This window comes from Kogia breviceps, chromosome 3 (assembly GCF_026419965.1).
Source record: "Kogia breviceps isolate mKogBre1 chromosome 3, mKogBre1 haplotype 1, whole genome shotgun sequence".
NCBI lineage: Eukaryota > Metazoa > Chordata > Mammalia > Artiodactyla > Physeteridae > Kogia > Kogia breviceps.
Window position 1 is genome coordinate 134137492 of NC_081312.1, and position 18433 is coordinate 134155924.

Below are 18433 nucleotides of genomic sequence, written 5' to 3' on the forward strand. Positions count from 1 at the left end.
TGTGCCCCTCTTCCAACCTCAGTAAGAGCACATGGTACTGGGTTGGGATGAGGAAAAACATTACCAGTGTCACACAAAGGAAGAGCACAATGATGTCTTTCAACCTTTAACAAAGAGGAAAAAAATCTGGAGTATAAAAAAATAAAAAATCAATAGAGACTCCTAAATGACTCCTTTAAGATATCACTTTTCAATTTAACAGGACAGATTTATTTGTATGTGGCTCAAATGTTCACAATTGCTCCCTGCACTTCATACATAGGAATGAATGTCACAGTGGAAAACGGCAGTAATGAACAATCTTACCTGAGGATATGGAAACCTCCCAAGAGCAAGCTGAGAAAGGAAATAATATTTGTCTAGTTATAGATTTGCATGCAGGGCAGATCTTAAGACAGACAAGTACTAAATTTCAGAATTACATCCAGCAAATATAAAAAGCTCACAACCTTAAATGTACAAACTAAATTATTGCTGTAATTACATTGAAAGCTATATATAGAATGAACATTTACATTGGACAATGTTGTATCCCTGATAAAATATTCTATTTTTAACAACTAAACACTACCCTTACATAGTTTCTCTTAGGAATATTGTCAGCTGTACGGGCATTATTCACATTTACAAGTGTATGACAGTTTCTTCTAGACAGAGATGTAAAACCATAGGATACTGTCGGCTTTTCCTCTTGTAAAAATGGAAACACTTAATTACTCCTAGCCCACAGCTCTGTAGAATTTTCAGTTATAAGTATTATAGGAAGAGTTGTAGGAAATGGGGAGTGGGCCATGTGAAATAGAAAATTTTGCCATTATTTTCATTTATTTGTTAGTTTTTTTCATCCATTCATATTTAGAAGAAAAGAGCTACTACTAGTGGGAAAGTGGCAGTTCAAGACTGTAAAGTTGGAAAAAAAAAAAGACTGTGAAGTTGGAACTATAGGTCTGAAATTGGGTAAGTGAAGCCTTACAGCTTCCAATTTTATTTAATTTGTAAACTGCTATGTGTTTCTAGGCCACTCACTTAATTTTGGTCTTTGAATTCTCACCTGTGAAAACAAAATGATTCAACCAGGAATAGGATTGATATGAAGTGATAAGATCAAATTTACCAAACATACCATAATTTATTTAAAGAAAACTTGGCTAAATTTTGCAACTGCATAATGTGGCCCATCGTCAGGTCTGAAATCCTTTATAGGTATTTGTATATATTTTCAAAGTATAATCACTACATCAGGGAACTTCGAAGGTGGAATGGATCCAAGGAAACATCAATCCATTTTACAGATTAGAACCCCAGAGTCCCATGGAAGATGTTTCCACACAGTTAATCAGTAGAAGCCTGGGGACTGACCCCAAGACTTGCAACTTAATCCAGGGTTCTTTCCAGCATATTACATTGCTTTTCTAGATCTTGAGAAGTTGTGCACTTATCTCAAAGACACTGACACTGCTCAAACATTTTTGAACTCTTCTTTTGGAACTGTGTTTAGAGTCATTTCAAGTCACAGAAGAACAACTACTTCATCTTATTAGAACTGCATCTTATCTTGAGCTTAAAATTATGCCCCTCTGCTTTTTGATCATGTAAATTATTTGTTGACTAAGGTCTGAACGGCCTATGGGTATTACCAAAACCCAAAGCCAACTTCAAAGAATAAATATTTTGTTCCTTAATAAGGATAGACATGAAGATGCTGAGGTTAATTTTTAAAGTTCTAAAACCAGTTTGAGCAACAGCAATGTAATAGGAATAAACCATATGACCGTGTAAGGTGACTACTTGGAAAGGGCCAACACTCATTTGGATGTCTGTGTGTGTGTGTGTGTGTGTGTGTGTGTGTGTGTGTGTGTGTGTACATATATATCTATATATATATGAATACTTGGTAAGATTTGTTACCTTGTACTCATTTCTTGTATACTCAGAGTTCTCAGATTTTCAAGACATAAAGTTGTACTATCATTGTTTCATTTGGTGGACGTCATTAATCTGTTCAACTACAGAGTGAAGGAAAGAGAGTGTGGATGTTAATCAAACTCCCTTTCACAGTTTTGTGTGATTGTGTCTGTTGTCTATATGCTGCTATTAAGTAGGAAGGGGAGGGACTCAGCTCTCCACTGCCTCCACTCCACCCTCACCCAATGCAGGCTATTGATTTGACTTACATTCTGTAAATACAGTGTTTCTGGCCAATGAGAATGTGCACATTGATTCAGAAGGAGTCACTATGGTCTTTTGTGGCAGTAATGGGTGGGCTAGGCATTTGCACCATTCTGTACTGAACTGACAGGCAGTGACAGCTCACCAAAATCTGTCACCTATCATCACACTCATCTGCAGATTATGAGTTTTGCACATTCTTTCATTTGGAAAAAGTAGCAAGAGGAGGGTCTCTCGTCTGAAAAAGCTGACAGCTTAATAACTACTAGAAAACGTTTAGAACATCCTATCTGAAGTCCTTCTACAGGTGCTGCACCATTCACTCTGGTACATGTTGAACATGTCATTAGGGCCTATGGAAGAATTCTGTCCATGTAGCTTACCAACAGAAGAAACTTGCCCACCATATATACAGGTAAGGTCTAAACTAGCTGGCCAGTGCCAACACTGGCCATTGGTTCTTGTAGATTAAAGAACTAAGCAATGATAAAAGGAAGAGTTAAAAAAAAAAAGAGTGGGATGAGGTGAAAAATGTGAACTTTTTCCACTTCAACACAAAGCCTCAAATTCTCAAGTCATCACTGTTCTATGGAGAGGCAAGGCTACAGCAGACTTGGGAATGTGCACTCATCTACTTGGCCCCCTCTCACAACTGCTAAAAGGTAATTAGGCTGGCTGATGATATTCATTTACTCTGTAAGAGACCTCCATCAAGAGAACAGAGAGAAAATTCAGCAGGGAGCCTCTCTGTACCAGCCTGCTTGGGAACAGGTGGCAGTGCTTGAACTAGTGACCTCAACATTCTTGGAACTGGCTTTACTTATGTGCACTTTCTTGATATCCTGTGGAAGCTCAGTCTTACTTGTCAACTACATTCCTGCGAGGACTGTTTCTAAGGCATCTTGCAGGTCTGACCTCTTTTCGATCTGAGGGCAGAGAATGGTACCCTGTTCTTGACCAGAGACGCACAACAATCATTTCCTCTCCCACAGTGTCACCACTGGGCTGCTCCAGTAGCAAGCCAAGGATTCCAATTGTGCACTAGTGAAAACTGGCAGCGGTACTATGAGGCTGGCACCACAAGCAGTCATTTTAAGGCCCTGGGAGAGGGAGCTGCCTTCCATGTATGTCTCTGCCCTTTCAGGTTTAATGCAGCTGCAATGTTTATGTTCTACACTATTTGTCTTGTGGCCAAATAGAAGGAAATATATAGCTAAGCCCTAGAACCTTTTTATCAAGTTCAATTAGGAGAAGGTAAAAAAGGAAAAGGGCTCTTAGCAGATATGGTTGAGGCTGTCAAAAGTCAAAATAAACACTGAACCCTTATGGGGAAGAAGGAGCACATATGCTATGAGTGAATATTTCAGAGACAGACGGACCTGGGGCCATTCCGTATCTTTTACCCTTACTGGTCTATTAATCTACTTGCATTTCCCCAGTTTTTATTGTCAAGGTATTATAAATTAGGAAACTTACAAAAGAGAGTATGTAATCTTCTCTGAAATGGCCTGCAGATATGTCACTGTACTAAATGTGTTTCAGATTTAATGAAGCTTTAATGTCCTTTTTAATTTTGCCTGTTTCTGTATCACCAGGGGTCGGGCAAGGCAATCAGCACTCAAGAGGGTGGTTTGGTTTAAAACTAGGAAAAAACTCATTTGCTTATGAGTTGCACTGTATTTTCTTAATTAAATTTACTGAGTAAAATGGTTTAAGTTCAGCCAACCAATGACCTTTGTATGTAGATGTAGATTTATAAATAGGTTAAAGAAGAAAAAAAAAAGAATCACAACAAAGCAAACAGATTAGGGCTTAGCCAATGGAAGTCTTTGCCCTCTTCATCATCTTTACAAAAGAAGCATTTAAATTTAGGCAGCTTAAGTCCTGTTAAAAAAAAGTATATTGAAAAATGTGGGCGGCACAGAAGCGCCAGCAATTCATCAAATGACTCTAACATCTTTTTCATTCCCAGCAGGGGAGCGGCTCACACTGTAAAAGATTTGGAAAAGCTTTATTTATTTTGGGGAAGTGGAGGTAGAGATGAGGGAGGGAGAGGATTCTATTTAATGTTAAATAAAAAAGTGCATCTTAATTCTAAATACATAAGACTTAGCAAAGTGCTAAATACTCTGTTCGTTGTGGGAGATTTACTATGTAAACGGCAAAAAAAGAATGCTCTAAAAACATTTACCAGTTGGGAATACACTTAAATAACAGTAAACCACTAACCTTTCACTGTAAAACTAGGACTGCTCCTTAGTGTTATCTTACTGATCTTTGATTTGTCCAACCATCATCTATGAAATAGCAGTATCTGAATATGTTGGAGTTTATAATTTAAATAACCAATATATGTGTGGGTGTGATTATAACAATTGCCAAATACATAACAAATGCATGATAGAAACCTTTGTATTTTAACAAAAAGGGTAGAAGATATTTATTTACAAAGCAACAAAAATGGCTTCTGTTGATAATAAGAACAATTATTGTCATGAAGTCATAAATGATAAAGAGAAAACATACATTGTAACCAGAAAGCAAGTGCAGGACACAAACTCAGGATATGTTTTTGGTGATCAACTGACCAACTTAGAATATCAACAATGTGGGAGTACCTTTAAATGTACAGTTATACTGAAGAGCACTGGATTTTATAAATTCTTAATTTAGACATATTCTATGTTTCTCAGCAAAACTGCAAATTGAAAATAAGCATTTTCAATATAGTCAGTGATCTAGTTGAAGGAGGACTTTATAGTCTGAAATGTTCTAAAATTTGTTCTTAATTACCCTTGTGCACATTTTACACAATTAAATTTCCATCGAAGGATTTTGCATTTAGATTGTGCACTGCAGTTAAACCTTTATTTTATAGAAATGCAGCAGCCACTTTGGGACATTCAGACACAGGGAAACTTTAAAAAATCAGACTTAACTACTGGATTACATAAAATTCCCTAGGTGAGATTTCATCCCAGGACCAATTTACACAGTCCTAGAGAGAGAGTTTAAATCATCTGAAACTATGCTAGCAAAGGACCATAATAAATACTAAATACCTCAAAATCTACCCTAAGATTTTTCTTTTCTTCCCGTGTATCAATTTCACTGTCCTCTTACTGTATGGTTTAAAAACAATCCAAAGGATATAACAGCAATTTACCAGTGTTAAAGTGCTTCGGAGGTTAAATTGACAACAAAGAACACAGAAACACAAAGCATCTTGAAGTAGGGTTTCAATTAAATGTGGAGGATTTAGTAATGCAGTACCAAAAAAAAAAAAAAAAGAGTTACAAATTAATTTAATCTTCTGCCTATAGTTTGCAGCTGCACTCCGAAGTGTCTAGGGCTTAAGAACAAAGCCTTGAAAGGCCTCGGAGTGAGGAAAGCTTCAATTTTTAATGTATAACACCATTAGCTGATAACTTGTGGAATGTGCAACCCCTGTGGAGGGGCATAAGTGCGAGTAACAGAGACGGATGAAGTGACATATTTGTTCATGTCTAGAACTATGAGGAAGAGGGTTATTACTAACACCATCAGGCCCAACAGAAATATGCCCTAATAACCTTTGGGACCCTCCACATTATCAGTTTTCACTACATCAAATATATTAAAATCAAAACCTAATTCACTTTAATTAAAGACAATCAGTTTGTTTTACTATTATTGTTTTAACTGTGTGACATAATACATTGCAAATTAAAGATGGAATATTAAATATAAAAAAAGCATTAAACTGTGTATACCTTCCCACCCATGCTTGGTGAAATCAGCTTATCACCAGTGTCTATTTAAGGAAATTCAAGAACAACCATCATTAAAAGTAGTGCAGAAACATTTCACCCCAAAAAGAATACAGTGGAACCATGCATATGTTTTCCCTATTCAATTTATACTTCTTTTCACATAATGCTTTCCTATAACTCCAAGGATTTCTTTAACACAAACAGAATTATGGCCCAATGGAGGCACAAGAAGCTTAATTAATTTGCCTGAGGTCATACTGTAGGTTGGTGGCAAAGCTTGTTAAATTACTGGTAACTCTGGGCTCTACAGATGTTTTGGCAATGGCAAAGGCCCCTGTCTGCAAAGGCCCCAGAGACTTCTAGTGCAGAGGGTGAATGAACCAAAGCAAATAACTCACAACGCCTGTTCAAAAGGTGCCAAGCGCTCTGGAGAGCTCACATTTTCTTTGTGTAGAAAGAGCCTAAATGTGAGTTTCCCACCAGGAGTGCTTCTTAACGGGTCCCAATATTTTAAAAAGAACTATTCATCCTCACCAGAGTCCATTAATAAAAAGTAAATTTATTTTAACTTAAAGATCCCAAGCACAGTAGCAGAAAGAAATCAATCAAACATTTATCCATCATTCAGAAGGTCCTGCATTCTATCCCACAGATTACTAATAATAATGGAGAAAAGATAGCATCACAAATAAATGTTTCTAATACAGTGGGTTTTTTTTTTCTCTTTTTAAATTAGAAATGGGTTTATTACAGTGGACACTTAAATGGGGCCAGGGCAACAGTAATTCACAAGTACAATATCCTAATGCTGTTCCTTTAATTGCTTTATTTGTTTTACTGTTAAAAATGATTGCTTGCTGTAGTCTAACCATGAATGCTGAAAAGCATGATACATTGAGGTCTCAACCTGGGCAAACTGTACCTAAACTTACACTTTATTGCAGCTTAGTTCACAATCTTCACCTAATATAGGGTTATATCCCAGCGCAGCAGGAGGATAAATCATCCTGGAATATTACTCTGGTAAAGTTTAGCTGTGACTGGAGCATATGTGCTTTCGAGCCACTGAAGCAAAGGCCCATAAAATACACTAATTACTGGAAGTTATGGTCACTGAGTGATTGATAGCTCTCTGCAAGGCAACTTCCTCATTTTCAGCTCTTCTGACGGGGCTCATCCGCCACATAGCAATTATTAATTCATGACCCACCCCTCAGGCATTAGTACCTTTACTTCTAATTCTCCTGCTACCAAACTACTGCTACAGCTGGACACTGTCTTTCTTCATTCTGATGGCTGGGTAAGGATGATAAAAAGTAGATTTCACGCTAAATACTATTGTTTTGAATCTTTAAATGTTGCTTGGTCTTTCTAACCCTGCTGTCCTAAAAAACATAATTCTTCTTCCTCTCTCATAATGCTATTTCACTTGCATCATTTTCTTTTTTCTCTTTAAAAAAGCATTTGTATGTGTTTATGCATATATATGTATATGTATGCATATATGTGTATATATGTGTGTGCATGTGTTTGTATATGTGTGTGTGTATATATCAATCTGTCTGTCTATACTGTATTAGATCAAAAACTCTGAATAATTTTTTAGTGGAACACTGTGGTTTAAATGCAATATATAACTTCAACTAGGCCATAGTAAATATGAGGCAGCTAATTAATAAAAAAAAAAAAAGGCAACCCCCCAACCCTCCATTTAAATAAACCCACTTTTGTAGCTTTGAAGACATTCTAAGTGTTTCAAGTTGATTTCCATCAGTAGCTTCACTCAGAGCAATGCTAATTAAATAATATCTGGGTGTATAACTGAATTTCTAAAAGTCACTTAGAAACAACTGCAAAGGTCTCTTTTGATGGTGTTCTGTGCCTTGAGAGGAAATTCAGTGAGAGACTCTGAATTAAAGAGAGATAAAGTTCAGTCATGATGATGGATGAAAGCAGACATTTTACTTTTCCAATAGAAAAATAAATGTTCTTCAAATTTTGAACAACTCAAAATGCAATACTAAGGGTGGTTTTCCTAGGTGGAATCTGAGATAGTGTAATGGATGAATAGATTGACTCCAAGCTACCTATCCTTTCAGAGTGTGTTTCAAATTATTCCTCCTCTTCTGTTGGGAGTTAGTCCCAGAAAACAATTTTGAGGACAAATTCCATACCCTCCCTGTTCATACCATTCACTGGGCAGTGTATCACATCCCACCTGGTAACTATCTTCCTGTATCTCTAATGCCGGTAAATTTCACTTGTTTGAGGGCAAACTCTTAAGTCATAAACTTTCATATATGCTCTCTGTGACACCAGAAATAGTATTTTGCAGTAGGCTGATGATGAGCATTTGTTGATTATGATATACGCCCTGATGGTGATGTCTCCTAGAGCTTGGTCAACTTGGTGCTGCATGGCTTGGTTGCTTCTACTATTAAAGCTACAATACTTTAGTAAACATACAAACTTTTCAGTATTAGGGGCTGACTGTTTTAACTGGCAAGGCCCTCTTACACATACTACACTGCTTAGAATAATCACTTTCACATACTTCAGCATTATGATTAATTTAAATGGCTTATTTCTTGTTAAAGACTGAAGGGGTACAAGAAGGGAAAAGATTAGAGTTAACTGCCCCCCAATCCATCTCATGTGCTTAATTCAATAACCATTTTAATCTTCACAGTAAGAATTAAGAAATGACACTCTTTCAATATGTTTGTATAACGCTGACCTGTGTGCTCTAACAGTGGGTGGCTTTAATCCTGATAACAGCCCCTAGAGACCTAGCTTGGTGGGGTGTCCTCCATTTCTAAACTGCTCACTGGAGTCATGTAGCTACAGGTACCTGAGAAAACATCAGTACTGGGGTATAGTCTATGGAGTGGTCTAAGCCACACTTGTATTTCCAGACATTTCAAAGTCAAGAGAGTCATAATCAGGTAATATGCTCACACTTCTGGCCTCTCTGTGTGTTGCTGCTCCTGAGAGAAGGGGGAGGGAAGAAAGGAAGGGAGAGGTATGGAGTGGCCATCCCCACACCAAGACTCCATGCATGCAGGTGAAGTCATCGTGGATTTCCCTTCTTAACCACCATCTGACTACACCCTCACCACCCACAGAATCCTGAGAAAAAAATGAATGGTTATTTTAAGCTATTAATGTTGGATAATTTATTAAGAGTAATAGATAACTGAAATGTAATCCTTGACATTGATGTCAGCCCTCCCACTCATCTGCCCAGTCCTATGCGCTTTTCCACTGCACTTTTACTTATCTTTCTCCCTTCTAGTCAAGGAGCTCCTGAGGGCAAAGTCTGTATCCCTACTGCCAACACAAGGCAGCACTACATAAATGTTTACTGATTAGGTGGAACTCTCATCTACCTGCTTCCATTTTATTATAGCAGACATACTGGAGATTAGGTTAATTTTTGTGTTTCTTAAAAAAAAATAAACTAAGTCTTGGCTTCTGAAAAACAATGGCAATTGTACATTTCAAAATACAGTAAAGCTGAACCAACTATAGGGATAGTGTAGGTAGCAATCCTGTGAAAAGCAGTGTTGACCATGAGCAGAGTCACAATAAACCAGTCTTTCTTTCCCTTTATCTGCTTTCCTGCTCATTTACAGTTACCATTTCTCTCTCCTTTTTTCAAACTACTGATCTACTTCTTTTCTACAGCATAGTGGAAGACGCAGAATTTCATCCAGCGTCAGACATTTAACTGTGGCTCCCTGGCCTAGTCACCTAACCCTTCTGGAAAAGTCCTTTAATTTCTCTGGCTCTCAGTTTCCTTATTTGCAAAATGGGAACTTTGATGCTTATAGATCAAAGCTGGTGGAATAATCTTGGGTACCTTAAATTACTGATTTTTTGGTCATTTCCATCACAGTGGGGAGAAGCTTAAATGAGATAATGAATATCAAAGGGCTTTGTAAAGTGTTATGTACACATAAAGTGTTGTCACCCTTCTAGAATGACACTGAGCAAGAAGATGTCAACAGCAAGGAATAGAAGAAAGCACACTCCACTTCACATCAGAGGTCCCAGCTGCCAGTCCTCATCTGCACAGTCCTAGCTTATGCTGTACCTGTGGGCACGATCCTTCCCTTCTCTGGACCCAAGCTTCCTCACTAGGAGGAGGGATCTGATTTAACAAGTTCTAATGTCTCTCTTCTAGTTAAAAAACACTCTAGTCTCTAAATACAAGATAAGGAGTGCAAAAGATTTTTCTAATTAAATGCTTAAAAAATGTTAAAGTTATTATTATTCAGTTCAGAACCAAAGTATGGAAAATAGTCTGTAGGATCTTTGAGAGGATTTTTGTGTGTGTGTGTGTGTGGTACGCGGGTCTCTCACTGTTGTGGCCTCTCCCGTTGCGGAGCACAGGCTCCGGACGCACAGGCTCAGCGGCCATGGCTCACGGACCCAGCCGCTCCGCGGCATGTGGGATCTTCCCAGACCGGGGCACGAACCCGTGTCGCCTGCATCGACAGGCGGATTCTAAACCACTGCGCCACCAGGGAAGCCCCTTTGAGAGGATTTTTAAGGCCAATTTCAGGTCACTGGATTTGAGTATTGATAGAACTCTATGAGCAGTGGTTTTTATTGCTCAGTATCTCAAAGGTAGCAGCAGCGGTTCCTCAAATTATCACACTCAGAATTTTAGAGTTGACAGATGTCACTAGAACACTGGTCCCTTTTATCTTTTAGATCTCAATTCAAAAGTAACCCGACACCACTCAGTTACTCCTATCATACAGTGCTGTTTATTTCTGTCTAAAAAGTTATTATTGTCAAGCACCCTTCTTTATAATGTAGGCTCCATTAAAGCAGGGATTTTGTCACTTTCATTCCTAGCAATGTCCCCAGTGACTAGCACAGTGCCTGCCACATAATGGGCATTCAACAAAAATCTGCTAAGTGACTAAATGAATAAATGACTGCATCTTGTCTAACCTTATACCTGTCTCTTCTACAAAGTATTTCTTAAAAACAAACAAACAAACTTGAGACAAGTATTCAGTCACTACTTAAATGCCCCTAGGGATGTGGGCATTTTTTTTTACCTCTAAAAGGATGACTGCACTGTTGAGTAGGAAGGGTGCAGGGATCTATCCATTAAAAAACTCTTCTTTATACTGAATAGAAAACCATGGGCTTTTTGTTTTTTGTTTTTTCGTTAGCTTCAGAAAGTTCAGCCCGTGGGTCATAAAGTAGCAGTTTGCCTCTCCACTGACAATCCTTCAAACACTGGAATATGGGTTGTCAAATGCCTGCTTTGTCTTCTCTTTATTTCTCTATTCTTCATATCAAGACTTTGTTGATTTAATGTTTTTTTTCTTTTTTTTAAAGTCCAAATTTTGTGTGTTTGTGTGTATACACGATTTGGACATGCGCTCTTGGAAAAACTTTAAAATGAGTCTGAAATCCATCAAAATAATAAAATGCTTAGCTGGGACTGCTAGCACCTGTTCCATCTTGTTTTGTCAATCTCATGGTTGTTCAGGATAGCTCTGAGCACAAAGCAAGCTCAACAATGCCTCATTCAGTGGGAAACACTTCACTTTGTCTGCCAGTTTCACATGCACTACAATCACTGACAACCTTGGAAAATGTACATTTAAGCATGGTAATCTGAGACAGCTGGATCCCTTCACAGACCTTGCAAAAGGCTGAACTAGTCGATCCATCATCTGTCAAAGGTCATTTTAACAGCTCCTTTTTGCAATAAGTTATATAAAATGTTAGACAAAAAATGACAATAGAAAAAAATCAAGTTAAGACAGAATTACAGAAAGGGGAGTGTGAGCAGAGGAATGAGTGACTGGAACTGTTATGTATGCTGTTTTCCTCAATATTCTTTTTTTTTTTTTTTTTTCTTGCGGTACGTGGGCCTCTCACTGTTGCGGCCTCTCCCGTTGCGGAGCACAGGCTCTGGACGCGCAGGCTCAGCGGCCATGGCTCACAGGCCCAGCCGCTCCGCGGCATGTGGGATCTTCCCGGATCGGGGCATGAACCCGTGCCCCCTGCATCGGCAGACGGACTCTCAACCACTGCGCCACCAGGGAAGCCCCTCAATATTCTTCAATGGAAGGGAAGGAGGCCCATGACAAGGATTCCAGAACCACACTTCTACCCACTTTCCTACACAATCTTCCACTGAAATTTCCTGTGTCTTTGGACCCTTCAGCTTTAATTCTTCTGCCTTCTGATGGTTTTCAGCAGAAACTTCTGATCAACAGGTAAGATATTTCACTAGATGGAGCAGCAGATACCATATTATAATAAGATTCAACGTCCACTCATGTTCTTGACATAATTATAAAAAGGAAGAGGAGAAAAAAATCAATATTTGGGCGGTGCACACCAAATGCCAAGTTTTTATGGTCGAGAGAAGCTGACAGCAGCTGCTTAGAGGGCATCCAGAGCCATCCGTTACCCCTCAGACCAGGTTCATAATCACCAGAGGCTAGAAAGGCAAACAAAGCTGCAGCTGTAGATCCACTAGAGATAGTTGTGTCTCTGGAAACTTTTTTTTTTTCTTTTTTTTAGGGAGAGCAGGGAATAGGTTCCTATGTATATTTAGAGGCAGGAATCAAGTCTAGGTAATGCTCCATAATTCTTTTCACCTGGTAAACATCCAATACCTAGATGTTATTTCAAAGAGAAGCTTACTTCTCAAAGTAATTTAATGGGGTTGTTACTGTTAGATGAAAGTATTTATTAAGAAGCCTAGAATACTGAAATTGCCTTCTCTCAAAAAAATAGGTGTTTATTATTATTGTTTATCTTCTGCCTCCTTCATTACATTGTAGGTTCAACAAGGAAAGGGGACATGCCTATTTTATTTACCAATGTGTCCCCAGCACCTAGTAAAGTATTTGGCACATAAAAAGTGTTCAATAAATATTTGAGGAATGACTTCTAATGTTATCTTTGCTCCACAGATAAGAGGGTGACACTTAGAGAGGCAAAATGACTTGGCCAAGATAACACTGATTTTAAGTGGTGGTGTCAACATTTCCGGTTAATGCAAAATGTGAGCTCTTTAACAGTTCAAGGATTAGGATGATAGCATTAATATCTGAAAATATATGATAGAAAGAAAATGACATACTCTTCACCACACTTCTCTAGAAACTTCTGTCAAAGGTACTGGGGTGGGTGATCCATCTCACTTTTTCAATACTTTTACTTTCCTTTTACACAGCTCACTATACTTTATGTGTTTGCTTGTAAATGTAGAAAATCGCACTGCATTTTCTTGATATCTAATGAGTCTTATCTGATATCCATTAAACAGTACGTATAAAGGTAAAATCAAAAAAATTAGATGTGTTAACAGCTTTTCACAGTTCCATAAGACAAGGTAGTTACATCCAACTATTTGTACATTTTACCCTAAATTTTCCTTGGGACAATTCTATTACAGATGTCTACAGAGAATTCAATAATTTTCTATTCTCCTACAAAAACTCACTTTCTCTGGGCAAAAGCACTGACATACGTCATTAAGAAAAGTTAGGGTTCTTTTTTTTTTCTTCTGTAGAAATACTTAGAAGAAGGCCATCTGAAATGACATACAAATATTTCTCTCATGTTATAAAATTAAAATTGAAATATTTCTATTGATGATTTCCTCCCCTTTGTTTTCTCTGTTCTTTCTTCCTGAAACTTCTGTTTTTTACGTTAGACTTCCTAACCTGGTTCTCTAATTTTTTTTTTTTTTTTTTTGCTGCATTGGTTCTTTGTTGCTACACGTGGGCTTTCTCTAGTTGAGGTGAGCGGGGGTTACTCTTTGTTGCAGTGCGTGGGCTTCTCATTCTGGTGGCTGCTCTTCATGTTGTGGAGCACAGGCTCTAGGCGCGTGGGCTTCAGCACTTGTGGCTCGTGGGCTCTAGTGTGCAGGCTCAGTAGTTGTGGTGCATGGGCTTATTAGTCACTTGGTGGCATGTGGGATCTTCCTGGACCAGGGATCAAACCCGTGTCCACTGCATTGGCAGGCAGACTCTTAACCACTGCGCCACCTGGGAAGTCCCTGGTTCTCTAATTTTTAATACTCTACTTGTTGTTGTCATCTGAAAGTTCCTTTGTTACAGCAGCCTGTTCTTGTTTCCTAAATGCAACATTTTCTCCTATCCCTCTGCAAATATTATAGTTCATTTGAATTTTTCTCCCCTGCATAGTGTCCAAGCCCTCCAAATTGCTTTCTTTTTCAGTTATTTTAGGTCTCTGTTCTTACCTTAAAAGGCTTCCTCAAATGTTTTGCTAAGAGTAAGGCACTACAAATCTGCCTAGTAACTCTGTGCTTGTGAGTGGAGCCTGTAGGCTGAGGTAACACGATCTAGCTGGTCTGTTTCCCTGGAAAACTCCAAATACCTGGATCTTTAAGGCCTCTTGGTCACATTTCCCTAAAGAAAGTCTCCTCCAGTATCCTTCCTGAAAAGTAATCTTGGCTGCTAGTGTCCCAGGAACAGGGTGTGGTAAGATGGCTGGGAGTCTCCACATTTAGAATCTAAACTTTCACTTAATGACTCTGCGCTCAGTAATGGGACCCAGCCTTCTACACTGCCAGGTATCACTTATTTTATTCTCAGAGAAACTCCTCTACTCAGTCTTGTGTTAGGGCTGGGGAGGGGTGACTGTCTGCTCATGCTGAGTTAGGCAAAGAACCTGTGGGTCGAACACCTTAACTGTTTCTCAGACATCTTTAAGACAATTCTCTTCTCTGGCTCCACCTCTACTCCTAGTTCCAGATACCTGGGGCCACCAATTCCTGAGCCTTCTGGGTAGTTTAAAGGAAATCAGGTGCTTCTTTCTTTCTCTACTGCTGGCTTAGGATTTCAACATTCTAGGTTCTGCTAAGTTGTGTACTGTTGTCCATCTGCTTTCCCACATTCAAAATTTGGTTGCTGTTGTCTCCTTTCCTTTTTTAATAAAATTTAAAAAATTTTTTGGCCATGCCATGCAGCATGTGGGATCCTAGCTCCCCGACCAGGGATCGAATCTGTGCCCCCTGCATTGGAAGCACAGTCTTAACCACTGGACCACCAGGGAAGTCCCTCTTTTCCCTGTCTTTATGGTAATAAGCCTTAAAAAAAAAAAAATCCCTTCACAGTAATTTTTAGTGGAGTTTGAGGTGAGAGTGGAAGATAACGCATGCATTCCATGCTTTAACCAAATTAGTAGGCTTTTTGAACCATATGTAAACATTTCAAAAAGTAATTCCTCTGAAAGAGAGGGGATAATGGCTTAACTTTCTCATTGTGCCCTTTCCAGAAGCTCTGAAACAGAGCTCCCATCTAAAGGCCCTGAGAGATTAAGTGATTTATCCAACGATCTATAGTGTATGCTGGCTGAAGTGGAATTTGAATCTAGGTCTGATACTCTGGCAAACAGAAAACTCTTCTTCACATGCAAAACATTTATGATCTATTCAGCAAATGTTTGTGAGCACTTATGGCAAAGTCTTCATCAAACTTTAACTCTGATCTTTATTTTCAGAAACTGCTTTAAAACCATTACAGAAGTATGAAAAAATTGAGCCCCAAAGATTTCTTGAGTACTCACTAGGGCAGTGAAATTGTGCTAGAGAGTGTAAGAGATTATGAGAGAATCAGATTTAAATCCTGTCATAAGGAACTATGACACAGCTATAAATTAATATAATACAAAGTGGAAAACGCACACGCCACAAGGAAGATGTAGACGAAGGTCAGGAGAAGAAATTACTTTCAGCTGGAGAGATCAGAGTTGGTGTTATAAAGGAAGTGTATTTAAATTGTATCTTGGGGAGAAGAAGAAAATGATATTCCATGTAGAGTGAACAGCACAGTATTCCTTGAATATTTTTAACTTGGTAAAGGTAATTTTGAAGCTCACAAGAATAACTCTGTCAAAACAACAGAACCCATCAAAACTTTAGAAGATGGTGCTACTTTGATGACAATGACCTTGTGTGACCCTCTGAATGTGTTTGTTCTTCACCTATCTAGACACATTTTTCTAAGCCATGGACCTTGCTTTCATCATTTAACACATCATTCAAACCACTTCAGTAAAACAGTGATCACGCTGAAGAGGGGTCTCAGAGGACTAGATGACACTCCAATTAACCAAGCGCATGGAGCCAGATTGTTCTATGCTTTGGACTCAAGAGACTGGTGGAGAGAGGAGGCAAACAAAGGCAGAAAGAGCGAGGACCCAAGTGAAAAGAGCAAAATGCATGCGCTAAAGACAGGGCTTTCAGCCTGACTCCTGTGGAAAAGCCTGTCAGATTATTCACCACCGACCTTAATAAGGTTTACAATAGCCCGCCAAAGAGAATCACAAACCAGAACATGTACTTGGAGAGCTCATACTCAGTGAGAACAAGAACACTGCGAGACTGACCTGGTGCCTTTTTAGACGCGTGTGCGTCCTCCTGAGCGCTGCAAACACAAGGCTAGAGGAGGGCGTTTGTTGACTTCTTTTTTGACCCAATTAGGACCAACTTAAACATCCAGCTTTTCCAAATAATACTGCTTACTTCCCTCCCACAGATTTGTGTTGTGACTTGAATGACACAAGAATATGAATGGATTAACTAATTAGTAAGAAGCAACAGTGGGACTTTCCTCATGCCATTCGTTCTATGGGAGAAGAGAAGCAATGCACAGCCTGTGAAATTAAGAAATTCTGCCCTAAAATGTTTTAGGTACTCCTTACCCCTAGAAATTAAAATCATCAAACTTGGTAAGACAAGCCCTTACTATGTACACACTCATTTTCATTTTAAAGTTTAGCCCTGAGGTCTTGAATAGCAGCAACCAGGGTGAATAGTCCTAAAAATCACCCAGTCCACTGAATCAGTGCAAGCTTTCTACAAGAGTCAAACAAATATTCTGGGGGCAGGATTAATCTTCCCAGTTTGTCCTAGTTCAGAAATGTTGTACTCTTGTTGGTAATTCTCGCTTCTTTTTTCTTCTCTTCTTTTTTGCATTTTCACACTGATTCTTGTCATGAAGGCTCAAGGAAGAAGTGCAATTAATTCCACGTGGGTTTTGACCTTTACTTCATTCTATAACATCCACATGAGGAGAACTACAACACATTTAAGGATCTAAAAACCATAAACAAAAAACATAGAAAGGGGCCAAAATCTTTACATCTAGTAAAACTGCTGTGCTCTCTAGTCAAGCTGAATAATCTCATTTTTTTCCCTTCTTAAGGGTATTTCCATCTTTATGTTACTTCTGGCCAAAATCTTTACATCTAGTAAAACTGCTGTGCTCTAGTCGCTGAATAATCTCATTTTTTTCCCTTCTTAAGGGTATTTCCATCTTTATGTTACTTCTGCCAACTCTAAATGCTATATACAGCTGACAAAATCCTGGAAAAGAAGCACTTCATGCAGAATTGCGAGAAGATGGGGGCAGTTCTGTCCCTGGATAAGGAGATAGTCTGATATTAAAGATTCTTTGCTTAAGGCACAAATGAACCTGTGACTTTTTTAATGGCACATTTTAGCTGCACGCAGCATCACCTTTTATGAAAGAGTGTAGTGAGAGGCCTTGTTATGAGTCCCCGTGGGGACTGTGACAGCACATTAACAAGGGAAGGGGCAGTAGGAAGAAGGCAAGCAAGGGTGAACCTTGTATTTTAGGAGTTTAAAGCAAGGAAGGCAGCCTTCTAACTCTTGCATCACCAAACCTCAGGGATTTTATGGAATTTATGGAATTTGGTGGGGGGAGTGCTAGGTAGAGGTAGAAGGGATAGAAAACTCTGGTTCCCATTTTGTCCTATTTGATCCTTGTGTAATTTCAGGAAACTTCCTTTGCTCGGTTACCTATATTTTTATCCCATTTGTTTTTTAATCACCCGGTACCCTAGGGGAATAAACTGATTGACTCAAAACACTTTGAGGAAGGTATCCACACAAATAGGTAGACCTTGCATATCTAGACATTTGCTCTCTCCTGAAGGGTTTACAAAGATCCACCTTAGAGTGTGCTGGGGGGTGGGAGGGGCTTCTCCATCTTTTTTTTCTTTCTCCCAGGGGCAACTCCCCTCAAGACAACGCAGCTCAACTGTCAACTCCTTTGAGAAACCTGCCGCCCTCCCAACCTTTGTGGCTGAGAGTACTTCATAAACATCTTTAACTAACAACGCTATCACACTGCTCTGGGCTTTAGGTGTCTGTCTTCTCTATCAGAAGCAGTCTTTTCTCAGCTTTGTGTGCTCCACTCTCCAAGGCTTAGCACTTGGTAAGTGCTTAAATAGTAATTACTGAATGAATGAAAGTTTTTCTACTCTTTGGAGTGTGTACCTAGAAAGGGAACCTTTCACTTTTAAAAGTGAGGATAAACAGAAGAGAAGCAATTCTTCTTTGAAGATGGTGACTATGTTTCAGAACACAATTTGTTACACAGAATTTTAAAATGCTATTGAGATTCACACTTCTCTCAATCTACAGTGATTTTAAACAGGATTTACCACATCTATTCCAAGAACACTGTGGGGAA

The 18433-nt window shown here is 38.9% G+C and overlaps 1 protein-coding gene across 3 annotated transcripts in view; it reads right to left on the reverse strand.

Moving 5' to 3' along the window:
* MAP2K5 (mitogen-activated protein kinase kinase 5) overlaps positions 1–18433 on the reverse strand; it is a 278593-nt gene that overhangs the window by 80813 nt on the left and 179347 nt on the right. For 2 of the 3 annotated variants that reach the window (XM_059058573.2, XM_067029606.1), the window contains exon 17: positions 307–336. The exons of the other annotated variant lie outside the window; for it this stretch is intronic. In XM_059058573.2, coding sequence (XP_058914556.1) covers positions 307–336 — 30 coding nt within the window. The remainder of the gene's footprint in view (positions 1–306; positions 337–18433) is intronic. 3 annotated transcript variants of the gene reach the window in all.